General features: G+C 45.7%; 1 protein-coding gene across 1 annotated transcript in view; it reads right to left on the bottom strand.

The window, feature by feature from the left end:
* Window positions 1-27,778, bottom strand: part of LOC126162095 (kinesin-like protein KIF19) — a 585,325-nt gene extending 557,547 nt beyond the window's left edge. Inside the window, exon 1 of the mRNA XM_049918372.1 lies at window positions 27,677-27,778. Coding sequence (XP_049774329.1) covers window positions 27,677-27,778 — 102 coding nt within the window. The remainder of the gene's footprint in view (window positions 1-27,676) is intronic.
* Window positions 27,779-27,993: the final 215 nt, after the last annotated feature.

The raw sequence follows: 27,993 nt of genomic DNA on the forward strand, positions 1-27,993 counted from the left end.
CTCTTCCCCTAAGGGGGTGAAATAGGGGATGAAAAGATTTTTGAAAATACGTCGCTATTAAAGCAATTTAGAAGTTATATCTACGAAAACAGATATTTGGTTTCTCGATCAGAAATAAAGAAATACGTGTTCAAGCATTTTTGGAAATTTATCTACTATGGAGGTGAAATAAGGGGTGACAATATTAAAGAAAAAAATTCGTTAGATTAAAAAAATTTTTAAAGCTGAATGTACGAAAACTGTTATTACACTTCTGAGTTATATGTAAAGAAAATTTCTATGGAAATATAACCAAAAGGGTGCTAAAGGCGTGATAAACAAAAACCTTGCACTCCAGCTACCACAAACTCTTTTTAATCAGAAGTAAGTTCAACGAAGTCCATGCAAATTGCAGCACCTTCTAAATCTTTCAGGCCTGAAAGATTTAGAAGGTGCTGCAATTTGTGAAGAACGTAAAAACTCGATTAAAGAAAAATAAAAAAAAAACTGTGCAGATCATACAGTCCGCGAGAGAGAAGCAGTGGACGCTGAGCTAGTATTATACAAAGAGAGAGACTCGGATGCAAAGTTATTTTCATTATCAATAACGCGTTTCGCCTATTTAAGGCTTCCACAGATTTTGAAAGGCTATCAAGGATTTATATATCGCGGGCTGGTACGGCTGTTACTCGGAACGGCGGTAACAAACAGTCAAAAGGAAGAACCGTCGAAGAAGATATCCTTAAAATTCTCAGGGCCACCACGTGAAGCGCAGCGTAGAGCCGCACGTGCATCGAACGACCTGGATATCAGGTGGCTAAACGGTCTAATGGACGGCCACAGTGAAACTAGCGTGCAGAGAAAAACAATGCTGAACACGCTACTAAGTCAGTACGACAACCCATTTGTAATAAAAATAACTTTTCAACCTAGATTTTCTCTTTATGTAACTATGGAAACTAGTTTCTGTACCAACCAGTTCATAAAGGAATGGAATAAGCTTAAATTTTATGTTTATTCTCCTTGAACAATCAACTTTCTAAATTTCTCCTTGGTTGTGATTGCTGTTTGCTCTATATACACACTGAATAACCGGAATGGATACGCTGCAGTCCTACCTCACTCCCTTCCCAATTAGTGCTTCACTTTCATATCCTCGAACTCTTATAGCTGCAGTCAGGTTTCAGCAAGCTTTCACTTCATGTCTACCAGTGAACATTATGCAAAACATTTTCTAAATCAACAAACGATTAAGACTGCTGAACCGTACACGATGTCTGACTATCCGACTACAGTATGGTCTGATTATATCCACGGACTTCAATTGGTGACTCGAAATGTCGTGGAGTGGAATGGAACAGAGCCCAGAGATGTTGGTCGAGAATTTTCTTCCATGTGGTCATTATGCTGGTCGACAAAGGACAAACAGTGATTGCAGGCAAGACGTTGAGGAACAAGTCACTGAGCAGTGATTTAGACGGTGCAAATCATACGCACCGCCTAAAATGTCGGTACTATCCTGCAATAAGAAAGATTTGAGAGCAGCGAGACGTGCGCTACAGTCGTCAGGCGGGGCAGATGTGCAGCAGAAGCAGGCAGCACCACGTGGCCTGTCCTGAAGAAGTGCCACACATTTTTCACTGCGGAGAAATGGCCACTGTCCTGCAGAATTAGTGTTGTAGTTTTTATTTTTAATCACCATTGTGTGGATTCCATACAGTCTACACATTACTGCATAGGTGGAGCTTCTGGAAATAAATACTACGGTGTAAAACTGTAAAATCCACTTTTAAGGAGACATAATGCTTTTGTGTTCTACGAGTTCACATGCCGAGATTTAATCTCAGTTTTTATGTTTCTCGCTGAGTAGAATTGGTTTATAAAGAACAAGGTTATTTGCTTAAATAGTAAAATATAATTAATCTTAGTAAATAGTGAACAACAAAATATAGTTCTCAAGTCTTTCTCTAAAGGTTAATGATCTCTCTTTGTCCTTAACGTGGCATACTGGTTTTGTTCGACGGCTCTTCCGTGAATGAGCTTGGGGTAGTGCGTATGGGTTCAAATGGCTGTGAGCACTATGGGACTCAACTTCTGAGGTCATCAGTTCCCTGGATCTTAGAACTACTTAAACCTAGCTAACCTAAGGACATCACACACATCCATGCCCGAGGCAGGATTCGAACCTGCGACCGTAGCGGTCTCGCGGTTCCAGACTGTAGCGCCTAGAACCGCACAGCCACTCCGGCCGGCAATGCGTATGGGTCTGTTGGAACTATTCCATATTGCTATCGACATAATGTCGTAATGATGAATGATGTTCTGTTGTCATATGTTTACAAACAGTGATAAATCAGAACACTGACAACACTCATTTTGCTACTATATATATACACTCCTGGAAATGGAAAAAAGAACACATTGACACCGGTGTGTCAGACCCACCATACTTGCTCCGGACACTGCGAGAGGGCTGTACAAGCAATGATCACACGCACGGCACAGCGGACACACCAGGAACCGCGGTGTTGGCCGTCGAATGGCGCTAGCTGCGCAGCATTTGTGCACCGCCGCCGTCAGTGTCAGCCAGTTTGCCGTGGCATATGGAGCTCCATCGCAGTCTTTAACACTGGTAGCATGCCGCGACAGCGTGGACGTGAACCGTATGTGCAGTTGACGGACTTTGAGCGAGGGCGTATAGTGGGCATGCGGGAGGCCGGGTGGACGTACCGCCGAATTGCTCAACACGTGGGGCGTGAGGTCTCCACAGTACATCGATGTGGTCGCCAGTGGTCGGCGGAAGGTGCACGTGCCCGTCGACCTGGGACCGGACCGCAGCGACGCACGGATGCACGCCGAGACCGTAGGATCCTACGCAGTGCCGTATGGGACCGCATCGCCACTTCCCAGCAAATTAGGGACACTGTTGCTCCTGGGGTATCGGCGAGGACCATTCGCAACCGTCTCCATGAAGCTGGGCTACGGTCCCGCACACCGTTAGGCCGTCTTCCGCTCACGCCCCAACATCGTGCAGCCCGCCTCCAGTGGTGTCGCGACAGGCGTGAATGGAGGGACGAATGGAGACGTGTCGTCTTCAGCGATGAGAGTCGCTTCTGCCTTGGTGCCAATGATGGTCGTATGCGTGTTTGGCGCCGTGCAGGTGAGCGCCACAATCAGGACTGCATACGACCGAGGCACACAGGGCCAACACCCGGCATCATGGTGTGGGGAGCGATCTCCTACACTGGCCGTACACCACTGGTGATCGTCGAGGGGACACTGAATAGTGCACGGTACATCCAAACCGTCATCGAACCCATCGTTCTACCATTCCTAGACCGGCAAGGGAACTTGCTGTTCCAACAGGACAATGCACGTCCGCATGTATCCCGTGCCACCCAACGTGCTCTAGAAGGTGTAAGTCAACTACCCTGGCCAGCAAGATCTCCGGATCTGTCCCCCATTGAGCATGTTTGGGACTGGATGAAGCGTCGTCTCACGCGGTCTGCACGTCCAGCACGAACGCTGGTCCAACTGAGGCGCCAGGTGGAAATGGCATGGCAAGCCGTTCCACAGGACTACATCCAGCATCTCTACGATCGTCTCCATGGGAGAATAGCAGCCTGCATTGCTGCGAAAGGTGGATATACACTGTACTAGTGCCGACATTGTGCATGCTCTGTTGCCTGTGTCTATGTGCCTGTGGTTCTGTCAGTGTGATCATGTGATGTATCTGACCCCAGGAATGTGTCAATAAAGTTTCCCCTTCCTGGGACAATGAATTCACGGTGTTCTTATTTCAATTTCCAGGAGTATATATATATACGTATCCTGCGACGACATACTGACCTATAGCGTAACCAGAAGTATAGATTAGTTACAAGGCGACAGTCTAGCTGTGAGTTGGTGTAGCCAACGAATGTCATATCATGAGAACAACTGTAATTCTTTTTATGGCGTGTAGTTTACGAGTATTGGATAAAGTAGAATATTATAGCAACAAGTGGATTTCCCTTTATCCTTTCGACTAATATGAAACACTAACAGTATTTGTTACGAATTCTAATCGATAATTAAGCAGTGAGATGAACTTGTTTGTGAGCTATGTAACATACAGTGCCAGGTGACTTTTTCCAGTAATTAAATCATTTCATTATACCCCACGAATGGAGCCACTTTAATCAGCTAAGCTGGCAGTGAGTAATAAAGATTAAACTGAAGCCTGTTTTAAAACGACAGCGCAAATCACACGCACCGCCTAAAATGTCATTACTATCATACAATAAGAATGATTTCTATGGACTTTGTGAGCGTTTCGTACCTAGTAAATTTCTCAGCAAATTCGAAACATTCGTACCTGAGGCATTTTGTTATAGAATTTTTTGTATTCTCATAACTAGAAATCTCAGTTGACGTTCTTCTCCTAATATTTGCGAAGCGATGTCGACAGATATATTTGTGCTTGAAAATCCAGTTTAACTCTCTTAAAGGTGACAATAGTGCCACATATGGTACTTCTGCTGCACGAGTAGGCGTAAAAAAAATCGCCTAATGTTACATTTATCGAGCGTTTGATTTCTGCATTATTTTTCGAGAAGGAATGTGATGTGCCAGCTTTTTAATATTTTCTCAGATTCGCACCTAGAAGCTGGCCAGAATTATTCGATTATGAGTGGACGTCTTGAGAGGTCTTAGCAGAGTGAGAGGTGGGCATTGGCGTACGCAGCGTTTGCACAGCAATAGGTGCCTAGTAGCAGTACCCGCCAGAGCTGGAGCGAATTACAGTGAGGTGACAAAAGCCATCGCTTAGCGATATTCACATGTACAGATGGCGCTAGCGTCGCACACAAAAGGTATAAAAGGGCACTGAATTAGCGGAGTTGTCATTCGAATTCCGATGATTGATGTAAAACGGTTACCGAGGTGATCAAGCTCGCATGAGGGGAATTAACAGATTTGGTAGTTGCAGCTAGACGCGTCGGACATTCCATTTCGAAAATCATTAGGGAATTCATAATCCTGAGGTCCACAGTGTCAAGAGTGCGCCGAGAATACCAAATTTCAGGCATCACCATTGACAACGTGGCGGCCAACAGCCTGCACTTAACGACAGAGAGCAGTGGGTTTTGCATAGAGGTGTTGGTGCTAACAGACAAGCAGTACTGCGTAAAATAATTTCAGAAATCAATATGGGGCGCAGAACGAACGTATTCGTTAGGACAGCGTGGCGGAACTTGTCGTTAATGCGCTATGGCAGCAGACGACCGACGCGAGTGCCTTAGCTAACAGCGCGACATCGCCCGCAGCGCCTCTCCTGGGCTTGTGACCACATCGGTTGGACTCTTAGACTACCGGAAAAGCGTGGCCTGGTCCGATGAGTCCCGATTTCAGTTGTTAAGAGCTGATGACAGGGTTCGGTTGTGGTGCAGACCCAGGAAGCCATAGACCCAAGTTGTCAACAAGACACTGTGCAACTCATCAGGCTACCTTCCATCCAGAAAGCTGTTGCACTCAGCGACTGTTATATTGACTTGTAAACTATAGATTGCAGCGATCAGTCGCCCTTTTTAAATTTTACTGCCAGATCTAGATTTGAGCTAGAAGCTAGCCATTCTCAATGTACTATTTTTTCCGCTCAATGCGTGTAATGCCTGTTGGTCGGGCTTCATCCACAGTTCAATGAACTGTGCAGCTGTTGGTGCTCCATAACGGCGTGGGCTGTGTTTGTATCTAATGGACTGGGCCCTCTGGTCCAACTGAACCGATGATTGAATTGAAATGATGATGTTCGGCTGCATGGAGACCATTTTCAGCCATTCATTAACTTCACGTTAAAAAACAACGGTGAAATTTTTATCGATGACAATGCGTCATGTCACCGAGCCGCGGTTGCTCACGATTGGTTTGAGAAACATTCTGGAGAATTTGAACAAATAGTTTGGCCGCCTAGATCGGCCGACCTGGATCTCATCGAACATTTATGGGCTTTAATCGAGAGGTCAGCTCGCGCACAAAATCCTGCACCGGCAACACATAAGCAATTATGGACGGCTACAGAGGCAGTATGTCTCAATATTTTTGTAGAGGACTTCCAATGACTTGCCGAGTGCATGTCACGTCGAGTTGGTGCAATACTCCCGGCAGAAGGAGGTCCGACACGATATTGGGAGGTATCACCACAGCGTAAAGCCTTTCGTAGACGTAACGGCGGCGCAGCGCTGGTTAGCGGGCTGGCGTACCGCTGGTTAGTAGGCGAGCAAGTCAAGCTCCAGCAGCTTTCTAGTGCGCTGGTAATTCCAGTGCACTCACGTTTTGCAGACTTGAAGGCAGTTATCTAAATTGATTCGTTTATGTCACAAGGCCAGTTTCTCACAATTCAGTTAATGGGATAAGACAGCGCTACTTCCAGTTGCAAATACTAAACGGGCACAATGCCCATCGATCGTTGCCGACTGTTAAACGATATTATCTTGTCCGTAGGGACTTCAGAAAGGAAGTTATACACGTCGACTCCGCTAAGAATATTGTACAACAACGGTGCCGCATTGTCAGAAGAGAGTATACGTTGCGGGCTTCCTACAGACGCGTTTCTGCTGCAGTATGGCTAACAAGCGCATTATAGTGTCGGAATGAAATGGTGCGAAGGCAGGAAACGTGCTCCAAAGTTGAAATGTGCGGAACAGTAAGATTTATTTGGGTCAAATGCCTAAATTGCCCTCAGATTCAACCCGGGATCTGGTGACGTACGGATTAAATGCAATTTCGCGTTCAGCCATAGTGAAACGGTGCCAGTAATTTGACCAAGACCTCACAAACGTGGATGATACTCATTAGAAAGGAAGGACATCGACCACATACGATACTGTCCAGACGACCTCAGAAGAACATATGGGGGGGGTGGGGGGTGGGGGAAGAGTTTAGAGCGATGAGGACGTTCACACAAAAAAATGGCTCTGAGCACTATGGGACTAAACATCTGTGGTCATCAGTCCCCTAGAACTTAGAACTACTTAAACCTAACTAACCTAAGGACATGACACACATCCATGCCCGAGGCAGGATTCGAACCTGCGACCGTAGCAGTCGCGCGGTTCCGGACTGAGCGCCTAGAACCGCTAGACCACCGCGGCCGGCCCACGTTCACACAGCAGTTATCGAATGGATCCACTACCAAGGAGCGGCTTTCTATACCTGAGGAATCGAACGACTGGAAAAACTTTCTGATCGTTGTTTACAGAGACTCATTTACTGCGTTGCCTGAGATGATAAGGTGTAACTTATTATTCCAAGTCACCTCTTACGTCAATTTTCTAAGATCCTCTTCCGTAAAACACAAGGTATTTTCCTTTCTTTGTGTTACCCAGGCATCTATGAGCCACTTTCAGCAGGGCTGCTTCTCTCTCTCTCTCTCTCTCTCTCTCTCTCTCTCTCTCTCTCTTCCACACTCTCTGTCTTTTTCTCTTTTTCAATCACAAACACACACACGCGCGCGCGCGGGCGCGCACGCAAATACTAGAGCGCGCCTGTGATCGAAATTACACATCTGTATTATTAACTTATTTGTCTATTAAGTTCACTCGGATTAAACATTAAATAGTCGCCCTCACGATAGTTTTTAGGATAAGAATAAGTACTTACGAATATCAGTAAAACCTGTCTAATATTTTCACGGAAGATAGCACGCAAGTGCCTTAACATATCTGGGTAACATAGGGTGAAGAAATTTGTTGTTTTGAGAAAGGAGATGTTACAAGAGCTATTGTTTCATGTCCAATAAAAACCGTAGCCATTGCACACATTTCATACGTGAAACACAAGTTACAACAGATTGTTCACAAGTACCGTGTGCGCTGTAATGACTCAAATGGCTCTGAGCACTATGCGACTTAACTTCTGAGGTCATCAGTCGCCTAGAACTTAGAACTAATTAAAGCTAACTAACCTAAGGACATCACACACATTCATGCCCGAAGCAGGATTCGAACCTGCGACCGTAGCGGTCACGCGGTTCCAGACTGAAGTGCCTAGAACCGCACGGCATACCGGCCGGCTGTGTGCGCTGTAGTCAGCCTCTTCAATCTCGGGCCTCTCTCAACTGAGTTGGATTGAGAACAGCTGGCGATGAGAAAGAGGGTAGGCCAGTCCTGGAGAGGTAACCCAGTGACGTATGTTTACAGTACTGACACTGCTCGGTAGAACCTTCTCAACAGCACGAGCACTCGCACAGGCAATCAACAACATGGAGACCTCTGTTATGTGGAGAGTGCAAACACACACGTTTCACATTTATCAGTTGCTATTTCACTAATAGCTTTACATTTATGACTACTGGTAGCGTTCTTTTTATGGGTCTTAAAGGTTATGACCCGCAGGTAACGTTTTGCTAGCGCTGCTTAAATAATGTGAGCAAAGATACTGCCTTTCCTGCCCGTTCCTGTTTTACGGTAACTCACTTTTTCGCGATAATGGAGTCGTTAACTACTACAACGAGCACTTCTGAACAGTCCAGGTTTTTTTGTTTTTTGTTTTTTTAGACATGAGTGTTAATTTTGATCATTTTCAGCTCAACATATGATTGATGACAACATTAGTCATCATAGTCATCAATGAGAACCATCACAGCTGTACTGATGTGCAATTTTTGTGTGACGACCAACTTCGTTCACTAAAACATCATCATTTTGCCGAATTGTGCCAAGACTGTGGGTCTATTGTACACAATATGCCGAGTCGAATGCAAGTTTTTTGTTTTGTTTTTTGTTAGATGTAACAATTAGCTGGATGCCTGAGGATGCCAATTACGGAGTAGGCCTATATGGTAGATGTTGCAACAGTTTAGATCCACCACTGTGATGAAGAAAACTTACCAATGGTTGAAATATTAAAGGCCAGGAATTGCCTACGAATGCCCTCACCAGTTGTCTTCAGTCCAGGTCAACTGAGAGAGGACAGAGATCTCCCATTGACTATCAACTTTTGCAAGCAGCTGCATGGCCCTGGTGACAGATGATTGTATTTTTCTTTGTGAAATCAATTCGTCTTCAAGGAGTTTCCATCCAGTTTATTCACAACATCGCGTTCAATAATTTTGTCATACCATTGCAAATAACCGAAACGAAGAACTTCCTTCGCATCCCAGGAAACACTGGCTGTAACATTCTTTCCAAAGGAAACCGACTCTTCCATTCATGCTGCAAGTCCATTGCTTTCATTCTTTTTAATTTTCTACCAATAACAGTTGCAACCGCAACAGACAAACTCTTGGATGTTGCACGGGATACCAAAGCAAATATTTTTCTCTAATACCACATTTTTCTGCAAGGATTTTTTAAACCGGCACAGGGAGATTTTCCTGGATGAAAATTAATTAAAACAGCAAACTCTGGCAGGTTGCTTGGAACTCTGAAAACACTTTTTCTAATGAGTTTTCCTGTGAGGTACCATTTTACGAGAGCATCAGATCGTAATTACAGTAGGTAAAAGTCAACACAAACAATTTTTAAAGCTTTATTACCACGAGACAACAATATTAACACTACACAAGAACTTCAGTTACAGTAGAATTCAAACTGACTTGTAAACAAAGATTGCAATGTCGGGTTATGTTGTATCTAACATCTTCCAAGACTGCAGGAGCGGTCTTAATTTCTCCAGCTGCTACTACTATCCGGACAACCAGATCCTCTTCTGACACAAAAGAGGTTTTGTATACAAGGCTGACTACCTCTCTCCACCAAAAAAATCAACAGAGGTCAAATCAGATGAACGAGTAGGCCGTGGTAAAAGACCACCTCTGCCAGTCCACTTTCTGGAAACTGTCGGTTGAAGTATCGACGCACAAGAGGACTGAAATATGCCTCTGGAACCGCATACGCTATCTTGTAGCTAGTGGCACGTCATCCAGAAATTGAGACAATGCACTGGCGATGAAACTTCAATAATGGCTGCCATTTAATGGCCAAGGTAGGAGATATAACCTAATTAAAAGTCACCAACAACACCTGCCCATACTTTCACATAGAACCGCGCTTGATGGGCCCGAGTACATGTTGCATGTGATTTGAACTAACTAGAAACGAATTACGGATGTTGAAAACCTCCATCACGCCCGAATGTTGCTTCATCTGCAAGCAGCACAGAGGATGAAAATATAGATGCATTTGACACTGCGAAAACTGTGCCCTGTGTGAACACTCATCTGGTTCCAGATTGTGCACACACTGTAAGTGAAATGGACGTAACAATTCCTTCTTAAGGCAGTTTCTTACATTCGTCCTATTCGTCTTCATTTTACGCGCAAATGCACAAATGCTGATGAAAGGATCTTCCTTCACATGCTGCAGCTCAGCTTCCTCGAACTGCAGGCTTCGTACTGTGGGACTTCGTCCCTCTCCAGATAGTCTACTAAATAACCCGGTTTCACGCAGACGTTAATATACAACAGTAAGGGTGGAGTAATGTAGGTTACGGCAACTGGGATACTGTTGTTAATAAAAGGACTGCGCTGCTCGTCCGATGTGGTTCGCCATGTAACAAGCACCAACCATATCAGTGTATTCACTCCAGGTGTATCGCTCCATTAGCAAACAAGTACTGTGCTGGGTCAAGACGTTCAACTAAACATGAATGTAAAGCATCTATTACAACTGAAGAGCGAAGTATGCCCTCTACCGGCAGAACAGGAACAGTTACGACAGCAAATCGGTCTTTACAAGTGAAGAGCGGACATGCCGTCTACCGGATTGAATAATGCTCACAGGAATTACGACGTTAGCGAACAGTTTGTCGGTTTAAATAATTTTTATCCTTTGTCAGCAGAGCATCATTCGAGTTAGCGATGGAGATGCGTACAGGGGCTAGCGCAACCGCGTTGTTGGCCGATAGGCGGTCGGTTGGCAATGTCGAGTTGGCAGTTCCATCAGCCGTTCCAGCTACGGTGAATCGAGCTCAGACAATGGCCGCTGCAATGTATTACGACTAGGGCGAGACAGTCTTGGCAGCGCTGCTCCCGGATTCGGAAGATGAACAACCCATTATGCCTCCACCAATTGGGACTCACTTGGGACACAAAAGAACTATAACGTCTAATGTACGAAGCTCAACGAAGGAAAAAAAAAATAAGGAAGACATCAGTACTCGACGCCGACAGGATGCTCTCCTGCAGCGCCAAAATCTGATCCATCACCTCCCCCAATATTACTTCAGTTTCAAGAGAACTACAACAGGCGGCTTCGGCAACTTCCACCGAAGCTGGACAACTGGAATGTTCAACGTTAGTGTGTGTTGCAGAGATTATCACAAGACATCACTGCGTACTGCTGAAGATTTCCGAGGAGTGACAGAAGAGGCTTCGAAAAAAAGCTACTTCACTACACTCAAGCGCCCACAATTGACTACCTGATAAAGTGAGAAGGTGTATTCCGAGATCTCCATTTCATTGTGGATCCCCATAACATAACACAATAACTTGGAAACTCTGAGCTTCTCTGTAAGGACAGTCGTAGAGTTCCAAGCGACGAAGACAACGGGAGATATGCCTCCATTCCTGTTTATTGCAAATGACAGTCCGGAAAACAGAAAGCTCTTTCAGGTGACTCGCCTCGCCAGTCTCACGTTGCGAACAGAAAATCTAAGTGAGCAATGGCATGCGGCTAGCTACCTCGGTTGCATCGTATAGAAGCGCTCTACAGTCGCCAACGTGGGTCAAATGGTTCAAAATGGCTCTGAGCACTACGGGACTTAACATCTGTGGTCGTCAGTCCCCTAGAACTTAGAACTACTTAAACCTAACTAACCTAAGTACATCACACACATCCATGCCGGAGGCAGGATTCGAACCTGCGACCATAGCGGTCACTCGGTTCCAGACTGAAGCGTCTAGAACCGCACGGCCACACCGGCCGGCCCAACGTGGGTCAACTACTGAGCTGCAACAAAACATGTATGCCAGCGCATGCGCTGGCGTATCTTAAGTCGCAACTTTCGCGTCGATGGCGCCAGCCACTGCAGAATCCTCTTCCCAGCAGAGCCCAGGCACGCCACAAAACGAAAACAGTACCAGAACGATCCACAAGGCTACGCTGCAGACGCCTTAAGTTCCTGCCACCTCTTCGCAACAACCATGCGGAACAATGCAGCACTTCACACTGAGATGACGGAGAACATGGGACACATCATTATATGGTGCCGGTCCTCTGTTTGCCCGACGTAGTGCAGCATATCGACGTGGCATGGACTCAACAAGTAGTTGGAAGTCCCCTGCCGAAATACTGAGTCGTGCTGCCTCTATAGTCGTCCATAGTTGCGAAAGTGTTGCCGGTGCTGAATTTTGTGCCCAAACTGACCTCTCGATTACGTCCCATAAATGTTCGATGGGATTCATGTCGGACGACCTGGGTAGCTAAATCGACCTCTCGAATTGTCCAGAATGTTCTTCAAACCAATGGCGAACAATTGTAGCCCACTGACATGTCATATTGTCATTCACAAAAAATCCATCGTTGTTTGGAAACATGAAGTCCATGAATGGCTGAAAATGTTCTCCAAGTAGCCGAATGTAACCAATTCCAGTCTATCATCGGTTCAGTTTGACCAGAGGACCCAGTTCATTTCATGTAAACAGGCCACACCATTATGGAGTCACCAAAAGGTTGCACAGTGCCTTGTTGACAGCTTGGGTCCATGGCGTCGTGGGGTCTGCGCCGCACTCGAACCCTAGTTTTCCAGTTGTCAAGGGTCCAACCGATACGGTCACAAGCCCAGGAGAGGCGCCGCAGGCGGTGTCATGCTGTTAACAAAGGCAATCACGACGGCCGTCGGATGTCGTAGCACTTTAACGTCAAATTTTCGCCACACTGTCCTAACAGATACGTTCATCGTACGTCCCACATTGATTTATATTGTTATTTCAAGCAGTGTTGCATGCCTATTATTTCTGACAGCTCTAGGTAAAAGCCGCTGCTCTCGATCGTTAAGTGAAGGCCGTTGGCCACTGCGTTGTTCGTGATGAGAGGTAATGCCTGGAATTTGGTAATCTCGGCACAGTCTTGACACTGTGGATATCGGAATGTTGAATTCAATGATGATTTCCTAAATAGAACGACCCATCCGTCTGGCTGCAACTACCATTCCGCGTTCAAAGTGTGTTGGTTCGCATCGTGCAGCCATAATCACGTCGACACCTTTTTACATGAACCACTTGAGCACAAATGACAATTCCGCCAGTGCACTGCCCTTTATTCCAAGCAACAGTCTCAGCAGTTTAATTGTGCAGGTCACTTCTCTGGTTGAAAGACGTACCTTGTTTTTGTACCTCTTCCATAAAGTTGTCACTCACTGACTAATTAGAATTCTACATTAATACTGTTTATTCCACATTCCGATTCTTGGAGGAGGGTTTCTGACGAACATTTTACTTCATTTTATTTCTTTGTATAGTCATTTGTGAACAGCACCCTCGTATCTCCTGTGCTAAATCCTATGATTGCAACCTGCATGAAACAAGAACATGGCGGTGGAGCTGCTAGCCAGTGAAGGTTTCCTTTCTTATTTCTCTGAGTTTTAATATCGATGGTAGTCACAGTTTTCCCCTCTTACGTTTCACTGTCGATCTGATAGTCCAACACTACTGCGTAATAATGAACCCACCTTTAAGTAGATGATAAACTTTGTTTATAAAGCAGCGCCAATCACCACACGAATATATTTCATTCCCTCACCTCGTGCTTGAGTATGCGCCTGTAGATGCTATGATTTGCCAATGAGAAGTTCTGACAATGTTCTGTTCAATGTTAAACTGTCAACAAATAACTACATTCTTCGACGCAAAATCCCTTGTCTATTAAGGTTATTCGGAATCCCACTCCTTTATAAAGCAAACATGATTACGAATTATCTTTCTAAGAGTATTAGTGAAGTAAAATCGTCACTACACGGTCATCCCGAGTGCTAGCATCTCCGTTGCTTTTATTTCAGTTTCGTCAGATCTGTCAAATTCATATGGATTTAATGTTTCGCAATGACATCAGAATCCGGTATGACCCTGTAGTGAACGATCAATTACAAAAGTGATGTGGATAAAATTGAGCGTGACGTTACTTTTGGGTCCCAACATGCCAGAGTAAATTCATTAAAGCAGACATTTAAGATCCCCCGTTTCATGGTGAACAGCGTAACAAAGCTGATAACGCATTTTCAGGAGAAAATTAATTCTACAGTGCCGTTAGCTATGCAGGCTATCACCGAATCTAAACGACAATGGCTGTATTGTGGACAGCACTAATGGTCTGACGATAGCCGCATGGAACGTCATTGGCGTCCGCACTCAAGCTGGCGCAATTCGCCAGCTTCTCCGAGATGAAGTTAATAACATTTGCCCGGTGTGTGAATCACACCTGAAGCACGGAGTAGATTTTGTGCCCAAACTACTCCTGTTTCAGCACGAACAGGCCAACCACTAGTAGTGGTACAGTAGTTTAGATGCGCTACAGCATCACCCATTACAAAGTAAATCTGCCGTCGGTGGCAACGCTAGAGGCTGTGGCATCGGCGTCCATACGCCAGGCGGTTGTATCACATATATCGCAGCAAACAGACAGCCGTCCCGTCATTGGATTCCAGTGACTTCGAAGCTTTTCTGAACTCACGTGGCAGGTTTCTCATAGTTGACAACCTAAGTGAGAAGCATGCCGCATGACTTTCAAGAATTACAAATTCCAGCGATGACGTAACCAGAAGGACGTCCGCAACAGGCAGCAACCTAATGTCATCGATGTCGCTATATCGAAGCCATACTACAGCAAATTTACACCTCGACGTATAACGTGTTATCTTCAGACTATCTCCAATCACATTTGACACTGATGCTGTCTCACTACCTGCTGAAAACGGAATCGAAGCGGCGATGCTTCAATTCATGGAAGCAGCACTAGCCGTTGCTGCGGAAACAACACCACGTACACCACGCGCATCAAGAGGCAACTCACGACAACTGTCATAAGCTATTCTTGCGTACACAAGCGAGAAGAACAGAATATATCGAGAGTGAAACTTACGAAGAAATCCGCTACTAAATGGTTGCTCAATCGCCTGCACCGGAAATCAAGATGGCGATAGAAGCCCATCGAAATAGACAGTGGGCAAATAATATCGGTACACTCTGGCTTGATGATGATGATGATGATGATGATGATCAATCTGCCCTGAGGACAGCCAAGAACTTCTTTAGACGTAGTCAGGAATAATTCCACTCCAGGATTGTAATAGGATCATCTGTGAGCCAAATGAAAAGTTTCACATCTATATCGCATCGGTGACTGAACCGCTCCCATGCTGCCTTGCAGTGACGGAGAGGTCGAAGATGAATACGTGACGTCGCTACACCACAATCTCAACACCAGGAAAACTGGCGGTCCCGACGAGATCAATAATTCCCTACTGAAACATGTGTCACTAGCAGTCTCCACAGGTCTGGTCAACATATTCAACGAAATCTTATGGACCCGTTACTATTAGTTAGAGTAGAAACAGGCAGAGGTAGTAGCCGTATCAAAGACTGGCAAAGCTCTGCTACTTGCTCAAAGTTATCCACCTGTAAGCTCATTACAAGCCCTATCCAAAGTCTTCGAGAGGGTGTGGCGACAGCGTCACATCACTTGCGAGGCAATACTGCCAGAGAAGCAGTTGGAGTTTCAGAAGGGTCAACGCGCATCAACTCCTGCGACTAGTGGAGGAGCCGGCCGGAGTGGCCGAGCGGTTCTAGGCGCTACAGTCTGGAGCCGAGCGACCGCTACGTTCGCAGGTTCGAATCCTGCCTCCAGCATGGATGTGTGTGATGTCCTTAGGTTAGTTAGGTTTAAGTAGTTCAGAGATCTAGGGGACTGATGACCTCAGATGTTAAGTCCCATAGTGCTCAGAGCCATTTAAACCATTTTTGAACTAGTGGAGGAGGCCTTCGACGCTCTGAAGCACCACGAGCATTTCCTGGCAGTGCTCCTCAACGTTTACAGAGCATTGGACAGTTTGTGGCACGACGGCCCCTTGTTTAGGATATTTGAGCATGGAGTGCCGGAGTCACATGTCCACCTTATGCGCTTCTCTCTCGACGACAGGACCTTCCATGTGCGGGCTGAAGCTGGACTCTTCACAGTTGGGCGTATCTGTGCCGGCGTGCCACAGAGCTAGGTCCTTTGTACCCACACTGCACACGTAGCTAGGGCGACCGCATACGCTGATGATACAGTGAGATTTAACAGCAGAATGAATGGCAACACTCTCCGACGTCGAATGTAGCTCGCCCCTGATAACATGCTCACCTGGGCCGTCAAGTGGCATCACAAGTTCAGTACTAATTTTTGGAAATTTGTGGTAAGGTCTTATGGGACCAAATTGCAGAGGTCATCGGTCCCTATGCCTACACACTACTTTATCTAACTTAATCTAACTTATGCTACGGGCAACACACACATCCATGCCTGAGGGAGGACTCGAACCCTCGACGTTCAGTGCTACCAAGATGCAGTTCTTGGTTGTTAAGCGACGCGCCATCGCTGCAGCGCTGCCTCTCATCGACATTGCAGGTGGCCGTGTTCTACGAAACTACATGGTGCGATATCTTGGCGTCACGTTAGACTGTCGTCTAACGTGGTGCCAGCAAATCGGGCATGTAAGGAATAAGGCCAACGGTTGGCTCAGCGAGTTTTACCCATTCCTGAACCCACCTTCCTATCGCAGCTTCCTATTATATTTATACAAGGCGCTACTCTGTCCTGTACTGGAATAAGCTGCTATCGTGTTGACTCAGGTCGCCGAAACGCACATACAGACGCCACAAAGAGTGCAGAACAGCACGCTGCTACATCTACCACCGACCTTTCCGACAACTCAGCTACATGGCTGAGCTTCCTGTTTAAGGGACCGTTTCAGAGCAGCTGCCAACATCTTCCACGAGAAAAAGCGGCGGTCGCACAACACAAAATTTCAACCATTGGGCCGAAAAATTCAGAGATGGCCACAACAGCTAGCTGCACAGGCATCTGATACTGGCTCAAGACAAATTGATTAAACAAGGAGATAATCACAGCTGATGTACACAAAATATCGGCAAAGAACAGGACCAACAACGTACACTATCAGATCAAAAGCATCTGGACAGCTGACTGAAATTGACTTACAAGTTCGTGGCGCCCTCCATCATTAAAGATGGTATTCAGTATGGTGTTGGCCCACTCTTAGCCTTGATGAAAGCATCCATTCTTGGAGGCATGCGTTCAATCTTAGATGATGGCAGCCCACTCTTCACGACGTGCTGCACTGAGGAGAGGTATCGATGTCGGTCGGTGAAGCCTGCCATGAAGTCGGCACTCCAAAACATCCCAAAGGTGTTCTATAGGATTCAGATCAGGACTCTGTGCAGGCCAGTTACATCTATTACAGGGATGTTATTGTCGTGTAACCACTCCGCCATAGGCCGAGCGTTATGAATAGGTGCTCGGTCATGCTGAAAGATGCAATCGCCATACCCGAATTGCTCTTCAGCAGTGGGAAGCAAGAAGGTGCTTGAAACATCAATGTAGGCCCATTGCTGCGATAGTACCACGCAAAACAATAAGGGTTGCAAGCCCCCTCCATGGAAAACATGACCACACCATAACACCACCGCCTCTGAATTTTACTGTCGGCACTAGACGCACTGGCAGATGACGTTCACCAACGTCATACCCACACCCTGCCATCGCATCGCTACATTGTGTACCGTGATTTGTCACTCCACACAAAGTTTTTCAACAGTTCAATCGTCCAGTGTTTCAGCTCCTTACACCAAGCGAGGCGTCGTTTGTCGTTTACCGGCGTGATGTGTAGCTTATGAGCAGCCGCTCGTCCATGAAATCCAAGTTTTCTCACCTCCCGCCTAATTGTCATAGTAGTTGCAGTGGATCCTGATGCGGTTTGGAATTCCTGTGTGATGGTCTGGATAGATGTCTGCCTGTTACACATTACGGCCCTCAGCAACTGTCGGCGGTCTCTGGCAGTCAACAGACGAAGTCGGCCTGTACGCTTTTGTGCTGTACGAGTGTCTTCACGTTTCCACTTCACTATCACATCGGAAACAGTGGACCTAGGGATGTTTAGGAGTGTGGAAATCTCGCGTACAGACGGATGAGACAGCTGACACCCAACCACCTGACCATGTTCGAAGTCCGTGAGTTCTGTAGAGCCCCCACACTGCTGACTACTGAGTTCGCTGATATGGAGTACCTGGCAGTAGGTGGCAACACAATGTACCTAATATGAAAAACGTATGTTCTTGGGGGTGTTCGGATACTTTTGATCACATAGTGTATACATGTTGCGAGTTCCAAAAGCACACAACTCCGTGAAGATTCAGCACATTCATTCTAGCGACGAGACGGGCCCCAAATGGGGATATCACTGAGAAAGCGACTTTGACAAAGGCCAGATTGTTATGTTCCTGCGCCTAGAATACGCATCACACAAACGGCGAAGTCGGTCGGTTGTTTGCGTGCTACTATCGTCAGCGTATATGGAATGTGGATGGAGAACGGTTAAGTGACTGATTGGCGTCCAGGTGTAGGATGTCCATGCCTCATCACAGAACGTGGAGGTCAGAGACTTGTGCGCTCAGTAAAGCAGGATAGGCGGCGACCTGCGCCAGGTCTGACGACAGAGTACTGTGCTGGTGCGGGCATAAGTATTTTGGGGCTCACCATTCAGCGCACATTGCCGAACGCGGGGTTGCGCAGTAGGTGGGCCCTACGTGATCCAATGGTGACCGAACGACATGGCTTGGGATAATCTAAGTTCGATGGTGGATTAAGGGGAACGTGTTGCCTTGTCCGATGAATCACGTTTCTTGCTACACCCCACCAATGGTCGTCTCCGAATATGCCGTCGTTCAGGCTCCTCGTTAAATGCATCGAGCCTAGGACTGAGGCAGTTGAGGACAGAATCATGCTACCGGTAACATTCACCCGGGCTTCCATGGGACCTGCGGTAGTAATGAAGGCCACCATGGCAGCTGTGGACTACGCGAACATTTTTGAGGACCACCTGCATCCGTTCATGCCTTGTCTTCCGTGACGGCGACGGCATCTACCGCCAGAATAAGGCTAGCGTTGTGCTGCTTTGGTTTGACGAGCATAATAGTGAACTTATGTTAATATCTTGGCCACCAAATTGTTCTAATATGACCCTATGGAAGACAGGTGGAACGCTATCGAGCACCAGCTCCATGCCACAAACACCGGCCCTTAATTCATGGGAATTTCGTGATCTGTGGGTAGGAATCTTGAGCCACGTACCTCCGAAAACTTACCAAGGCTTCGGCCAAACCATGCCAATCATAAACCTTGCCGTATTGCATTCTGAAGGTGGACTAATACGCATTAAATTGATCATAATGTTTTGGCTCATGTTAAAAAGTAGAAGGCCCACGTGGATGCGATAACCATCAAGCATTATAACCATGCAATTGCTACATCTGCATTGTCATCTACAGACTTGGTTGAGGCTGGTTGGTGGTCAACAAGACTGTCACCAAACGAGAAGAGATGGTTTACGCACTGAGGGTATATTTCAGTATTTGATCTTATGTTGATGTCACCAGAGGAGATCTTTGCACGTTGCAGCAGCTCTGACCCATGCTGTATGAATAGATTAGTTCCAGTCTTAAGGCTTGCATAACAAGTTAGAAAGCTCTGACATTAGCGACCGCTCGACATCTATGTTGTTAGAAACGAATCACTAGCATCTTTGGACAAAGACGAAGTAGGGAATTTTTTCGAGGATTTTCTGAAGCAATGATCCCGTGATCTGAAAGTTGCGATCTGTAATTGGAGATGCTCAAATTTATAATGACATTATTACAGTCCATGTATTCATAGTAAATCAAGTTGGTAAAGGACTATTTTTAATACTGCTCCTCCTGAAGACGAGTCTAGTGTTGTTATTACCCGTCCTTTTCACTCGGTAACTTTCTTAATACTCTTTCACGAGTATCAAAGACGCTGTGAACAAAAATTAATCACTTCCGTGTACGAACAGAATACACCAAATTTGCCTGATCTGCCCGATTAAATGTCATCTTAGTCCTCCATACCACGGATGACATCAAATGGACATTCCTTCGTTCGTTTGTAACAATATATTATTTTCATTTCCGCAAATAAACTGTGGCTTATCCGGACAGCGGCCACTACAGATCGCAGTTTTGAGCAGATCAGCCAGAACATTATGTCCACCCGTTTAAAGTCGGAAAGGAGCCCGTCGGAGTCGAGCGATGCATTACAAAACGTCTGTAACACGTGCTGGGGTTACACATAAATAAGTCACTGAATTGCAGAGAATGGAGCAGCCTGCTGGTTTAAGTGACAGAGATACTGGAGAATATAGCAGCGGGTCGTCTCGGAAGGAGATAATTGGAAACGCCGAGGACTTTTTGACGTTCACGTGCTGCAGCCATTATTATCTTTCGAAAATGAATAAACACCACTGAAGTCGTTGATACACGACATTGTACGTACTAAAAGACTGTGTCAGTTCCTCCTTTGTGCGAATTTAAATGAAAATGGCGTACTGTGGAGCTCCCTTTCACATACATCAGGCGTCAAAATGTCGAGAACGTCATTTTGGTAGAGTCACTGGCACTATATCTAATGTCTCTCAGGTCTTGAAGGCCTTGACGCATGTGGGCTACTGATAGCCTTGGGAGAGCCAGCCATTACAAAACTCTTCCATCGGGTTAGCAACATGTATGAAACATGCGACTTCAAGAAGAATATAATAATTCCATTTCCAAAGAAAGCAGGTGTTGACAGGTGCGGAAATTACCGAACTATCAGTTTAATAAGGAATGACTGCAAAATACTAAAAAAATCCTTTACAGAAGAATGGAAAAACTCGTTGAAGCTGACCTCGGGAAGATCAGTTCGCATTCTGGAGAAATGTAGGAACACGCAAGGCTATACTGACCCTAGGACTTCTCATAGAAGATACGTTAAGGAAAGGAAAACCTACATTTATAGCATTTGTAGACTTAGAGAGAGCTGTAGACAATGTTGACTGCAATACTCTCTTTCATATTCTAAAGGTGGCAGGGGTAAAATACAGGGAGCAAAAGGCTATTTACAATTTGAACACAAACCAGATGGCAGTTAAGAGTCGAGGGGCACGAAAGCGAAACAGAGGTTGAGAAGGGTTTGTAGCCTATCCTCGATGTTATTCAATCTGTATATTGAGCAAGCAGTAATGGAATCAAATGAAAAACTTGGAGTAGGAATTAAAGTCCAGGGAAAAGAAATAAAAACTTTGAAGTTTGTCGATGACATTGTAATTCTGTCAGACACAGCAAAGGACTCGGATGAGCAACTGAACGGAATGGACGGTGTCTTGAAAGGTGGATATTAGATGAATATCAACAAAAGCAAAACGAGAATAATAAAATGTAGACTAATTAAATCAGGTGATGCAGAGGGAATTAGATTGGTATCTGAGATCTGGCAAGCAAAGTAACAGATGATGCTCGAAGTAGAGAAGATATGACACGGGGACTAGTAATCACAAGAAAAGCGTTTCTGAAGAAGAGAAATTGGTTAACATCGAGTATAGATTTAAATGTTAGGAAGTCCTTTCGGAAAGTATTTGTGTGGAGTGTAGCCATGAATGGAAATGAAACATGGACAATAAACAGTCTAGGCAAGAATAGAATAGAAGCGTCTCAGATGTGGTGCTACAGAATAATGCTGAATATTAGGTGGGTAGATCACGTAGATAACGAGAAGGTACTGAATAGAATTGGAGAGAACAGAAATTTGTGGCACAACCTCACTAGAAGAAGGGACCTGTTGGTAGGACACATTCTGAGGCATCAAGGGATCACCAATTTAGTACTGGATGGAAACGTGTCTGCGTGGGGGGGGGGGGGGGGCGTAGTAGAGGCAGACCAAAAGATGAATACGGTGAGCAGATTCAGGAGGAGTAAGTTGCCGTAGCTACTTGGAGGTGAAGAGGCTTGCGCAGGTTAGATTAGCATGGAGAGCTGCATCAAACCAGTCTCGGGAGTGAAGACCACAACAACAGCAACAACATGTTACTTGGCAGTGTCACATGATGCGAATGTTCCTTTAGTCCTTAAGTTTTTACCACCAATGTAGCTTGTTAGTTCCCCATCCGTCTGCATGTCTGTTCATTCCGTAACGGGGCGTAATGCCCTTTCACGCTTGCTGACAGAATGTATACGTCTACTGCGTGCTTATAGACGCTTACATCCGGAGTGACCGTGGGAGTGTACACGTTACGACGTCCTTAGTACATTAGTTAAATTTTCGCACATGTTGTACGCCTAGGTGTTAATCGGGTTCGTCTTCCGTACTAGTTAGTAGCTAGATTCACAGTGAATCAGTTTACCACCCTACACGAGTAACGATTGGTAGGTTTCCTAATTTCACTGCACTGTTAACCCAGAACATGTTTTATGTAGTAACTTTCGATGCAGCAGTCATTTATACATTATCACTGAAAAGTTGTATTGTCGCGATTGGTGCAGTCGTTACAACATGAGCATTAGTGGCCGTATTGCTTACTTTTGAAAAGGTAAAGCTACGTTTTGTATCACCCTCATGACTCGCTTTCTTTTTTGGGGAAACTTCTTTCTCAATACTTCTTTCATCGCACTAAATCGCTACGAGCAGCCACCTGTGTAATGGAAGTGAAAAGAATCCTCCATTTTCAGTGTAGCTCACTAGAGGACGTTGTGCCTCCAAACTTGAAAGGGACAATGCAGCTTGAGTACGCTTTTCACTGAGACAACATGCCGCGAACGCTGTTTCCAAGCTCGGAGCGTAGGCTCGTTGTCGCTTTCCGGCAAGAGTGTTGCCAGCACGAGAACTGCTGGAGACCGCAGACACTTCATCCCAACCTCAACTGATGTTGTGAAAAGTAAAACATTGGAAACATATTCCTGGTTGCTGCTCCTGGTCAGCAACGCCACCTGATGACCGATACCTACAAAATATGCTTCGTAGGTGCCGCTACGAGAATACTGCCCAATTGGGCACGGTAGTTTGGGAACTAGGCGAACTGTGACGATCCGAGTAGTACACAACCGTCAGCAGGCATCGAATTTCGCCTCTAGGCGTCCCTTACGAGCAAAAGTACAAACCCACCAGCACCACGGTGGTCCGTGAAGAATGTCGACAAGGGATTTTCTGGAATGAAGACTGAACCAGTGGCATTGGAATCCTTTCTCCGGTGAGTGCATAATTTTTCTAGCGCCTGACTACCGTCGTAGAAGAGTATGGAAGCCGCCAGATACCAATGCCCGCTCAGACATGTAAGCCAACGGGTTGAGCAGGGAGATGGATCTTTCATGTATGGAGCCAGTTGGCTGTCACATAGGGATACAAGTTATATCCAAACGAGAACCCTTAGCGAAATGAAAAAAAAACCTTACCTTATGTAGACATTTCATTCAGCCAGGGAATCGGGAATCTCGACGATTTATACCTGTTATCGACATTGATACTGGCAAGATATCGGGCCCAGGAAATTCTAGAGTTTCGAGAATGATTTAATTTTAATTTTGGACTCGGGTAACAAATGACAAACGAAATATTTTTTCCTGTGATATAATTATAAATTAACAGTTTTCTGGTTTTTATCCTTTCCTGGTACTGTGAAACCATGCTTCTTGCCATATTTCATGCATGATTCTAGGTCAACGGAAAGTACCCCATAAATTTTGATGAGCGAGTTTGCATAAAAATACATGACACAAATGGCCGTACCGTTTAATTGCTGTCATCACTATCGAGGGTAGCTGGAAGTCTGTGCAGTATCGAGACAGCCATACAGTCAACACGTTGGCCATAGGTTCATCTTTTACGACCGCTTCTGTCTCGTCTACCTCCAGGAGGCAAGAGTCAACCAAATGGTATAGTCTGCGGTATCTGCTGACATGAACCGTGTTGGTAATTCTTTCGAGCAGCTGAAATTTACGAGTGCGCCGTGGTGGGAAACCTTCTCACAGAGCGGTTGGCCTCAGGAGGCTCGCCAGCGAAGAGTGAGACAGGATCGAGCAGGAAAGTATCGACCACCTTCTGGGTAGCATAGCAAGGAGCACCCAAACGTTATAATAGAGTGGGAGGAGCAACACTGATTTCAGAGATGCACAAAGATGGGCATAGAGTGCCTTCATTTTATTTGTCATTTTGTTTTCTATTAACAGTAATATTTTTTTAAAATATGTCACGAATGTCTACGAGTGACAGATCACGCCATGAGGAACAGCTGTTGTTAGAGACAGGCTGTTTCCTGACGCTTTCTGTGGACGGTAGATGTCGTTTAAGAGTGGTCGTACTATTGAGAGGTAGCAGGGCATAGGCACTATGCAGCATTCGTATGCAATGTGTGTTGCCTATCATACAGTTATCTGCACCCCAGGAAAGGCAGTATACCGGGCATATTATAGTTCCTGACCCGCTTCTAAAACATCTGTCTCCTCTTAAACACACCCATTGATATTGTATTTTTGTTAAAATTCAGTTTGCTGAGATAGGTAGTATGCTTCACTCCTTGTTAGTCCGCCCTGCTGATTTGGCGAAGTCTCATGGCTGGAGAACAGTAGTGGACAAAAGCTGCTCCTCATGACGCGTTCTGTCATCCGCAGATGTTTATCAGAAAGGCTTTGAAAGACCCTGTGTATATCTGGAAACAAATGAGTCGCGAAGTCTGGATGCGATCCCAATTCGGTTTTACAGAGAGTAATTCTGGGGCACTGGCAGCTTACTTAGGTTGCACGTATCGCCAGGATCTAGCCCAGCGTAAAGTCCCAAGAGACGGAAAAAAAGCACAGGTGAGTGCTGTACATACGATGGTAAAAGAACTGACCCTCAAATTTACTAGCAAATATCGTTAACGTGTTTGCTGCAGTTCTGAGTTCGAATACAATAAGTTTCCTTAAGACAGAAAAGCTACAGTCCACAAATCAGCACGGATTTGGAAAGCGTCGCTCGTGCGAAACTCAGCTTGTACTTTTCTCACACGATACCCTGAGAACCATGTATTAAGGGTATCAGCCAGATTCTATGTCCCTAGATTTCTGGGAAGCGTTTGATACGGTACCCCCAATTCAGACTGTTAACGAAGATACGAGCATACGGACTTGGCTCCCAGATGTGTGACTTTCCCGAAGACTTCCTAAGTAAAAGAACCCAATAGGTTGCCCCCGACGGCGAGTAGTGATCAGAAACAGGGGTTTCGTCGGGAGTGCTCGAGGAAGTGTAGTAGGGCTGCTCTTATTCTCTGTATACATCAATAACGTGATGGAGAGTGCGAGCAGCTGCCTCAGGACGTTTGACGATAACGATGTGGTGTAGAGGAAGTTATTGTCATTGAGCTATTGTAGTAGGTTACAAAGTGACAAACAAACTTTCTAGTTGGTGTGAAGAATGGCAATTTGCTCTAAACGTAGGAAAATGTAAGTTAATGCAGATGAGAAGGAAAAACAATTCCATAATTTTCTAAGACAGCGTTAGTACTGTGCCGCTAACACAGTCGCGTCGATAAAATATGTCAGCGTAACGCTGCAAAGCGATATGAAATTGAATGAGCACGTAACGTCGGTAGCAGGAAAGACAAATGGTCGACTTTGGATGATTGGAAGTATTTTAGGGAAGTCTGATTCATCTGTAAAAGTTATGGCTTACAGAACACTAGTGGGATCCATTCTTGAGCACTACTCGATTGTTTGGGATTACCACTTGGTCGGACTGAACGAAGACATGCAGACTACTCAGATGCGGGCTGCTGGGTATGTTAACGGTGGGGTCGATCAGGATGCGAGTGTTACTGAGATGCTTTGGGAACTCGAATGGGAATCCCTGGAGAGAAGGTGACGTTAACGTGAAATGCTATTGAGAGAATCTAAAGAACCAGAATTTGTAGTTGACTGCAGACCGTTTCTACTGCATCGTATGTAAGGACCACGAACATAAGATAAGAGGAATATGGGCTCATACGGAGGACAGTTGCTTTCTCTCGCTCTATTTGTGAGGGGACCACGAAAGAAAGTGACCAGTAGTCGTCGAAGGTAATTTCCGCCATGTACCATACAGAGGCTTTCGGATATTGTATGTGGTGTGTATACACATCAGTGTTGGGTTATTTTGTTTTATTTGCATCGAACAGTCTTCCTACAAACATGTCTCATAATTTACTAACTCATGTTTTCAGGACAGTCGTAACTGCACCACTAAGTGGACTACGCCTGTCAGTATAGACTGACCGTTTTGCGTCCACGCGTCCATACTTCAACATCTCACTAACTGCCGAAGGGAAAATAAGCGTTAATGGCTTGGTTTTGCCACAAATACTTGATGGTACTAACCAACCCCCAAAACCATCCTACTAGTAATAGTTATAATTATTTGTCTGTAAATGAAATAAATATTGATGTAGTGTTCTTTGGTATGCTGTCGCAAGCCAGCAATAGAAATGTCTGCACATACACTATATATATATATATATATATATATATATATATATATATATATATATATATATATATATATATCCGGCCGGTCGTGGCCGAGCGGTTCCAGGCGCTACAGTCTGGAACCGCGCGACAGCTCCAGTCGCAGGTTCGAATCCTGCCTCGGGCATGGAAGTGTGTGATGTCCTTAGGTTAGTTAGGTTTAAGTAGTTCTAAGTTCTAGAGGACTGATGACCTCAGAAGTTAAGTCCCACAGTGCTCAGAGCCAAGTAACGAGTGGATTAAGGGTATCAGCCAGATTCAATATTCCTAAATTTCTGGGAAGCATCTGACGCAGCACCCCCACTTCAGACTTAACCATATCCAGTTAACGATCGCTTCATTTGAACCAGAGGACCCACTCCATTCCAGGAAAACACATCCCACACCATTAGGGAGCCAGCACCAACTTGCACAGTATAAGTGCAGACATTTCTATTGGTGACTGACCACAGCATATCAAAGAACACTAAATCAATATTTACTTCATTCACAGTCAAATAATTACAGCTATCAGGAGTAGGATGTTTTTAGGTTGGTTAGTACCATCAAGTATGTGGCAATAGCAAGTCATTAACGCTTATTTTCCGTTTGGCAGTTGGTCAGATGTTGAAGTATGGAGGCGTGGACGCAAACCGGTCAGTCTATACCGACAGGTGTAGTCCACATAGTGGTGCAGTTATGTCTGTCCTGAAAACATGAGTTAGTTAATTATGAGCGATGTTTGTAGGAAGACTGTGCAATGCAGATAAATCAAAATAACCCAACACCGATGTGTATACACACAACATACAAAAATATCTGCACTTAAATCCACATTTATACCCATTAATATACATGGATTGCTTTTGCCACAAATACTTGAAAGTACTACCCAACCTAAAAACATAGTACTACTAATAGTTGTAATTTTTATTCTGCAAATAAAGTAAATATTGATGTAGTGTTATTCAGTACACTGTCGTCAGTTACCAACAGAGATATATGCACTTATGCCCTGTTTCGATGCTTCCCTTAGCTCTAAGCCAAACACAGACACGACACGATCGCAGACGTGCAGGTGGTACCAAACGTTTTCTGAGCAATTTTTTTTACACCGCTAGGTTGGGCGCGCTGCCTGCCCAGCACGGCAGAGCGCAGAGTGCGACTGACCACGAGGTTCTCCCTGGCCGGCGGCGGCGGAGGGTCCGGCAGGTCGTCCGGCCGGGGCGGCTGCGGCGGCGCGCGGCGGCTGCGCGGCTGGGAGTCCCTCATGGCGCGCGCGACCCTCGGCTCCGACAGGCTGGCGGCGGCGGCGGCGGCGGCGCGGCCACGCGGCGACTGGCGGCTGCTGCCACGGCTACAGCGGCCCGCGCATCGACCACGGGCCAAGCGTCGCCAGGGCGCCTCCACAGCCACGCCACGCCGCGCCGCGCGCCTGCGCACTGCCGACGCCGCCGACGCCGCCCGTCTGCTGCGGCCGCTGCCCA

Source organism: Schistocerca cancellata, chromosome 2 (genome assembly GCF_023864275.1).
Source record: "Schistocerca cancellata isolate TAMUIC-IGC-003103 chromosome 2, iqSchCanc2.1, whole genome shotgun sequence".
In the NCBI taxonomy this organism is placed as follows: Eukaryota; Metazoa; Arthropoda; class Insecta; order Orthoptera; family Acrididae; genus Schistocerca; species Schistocerca cancellata.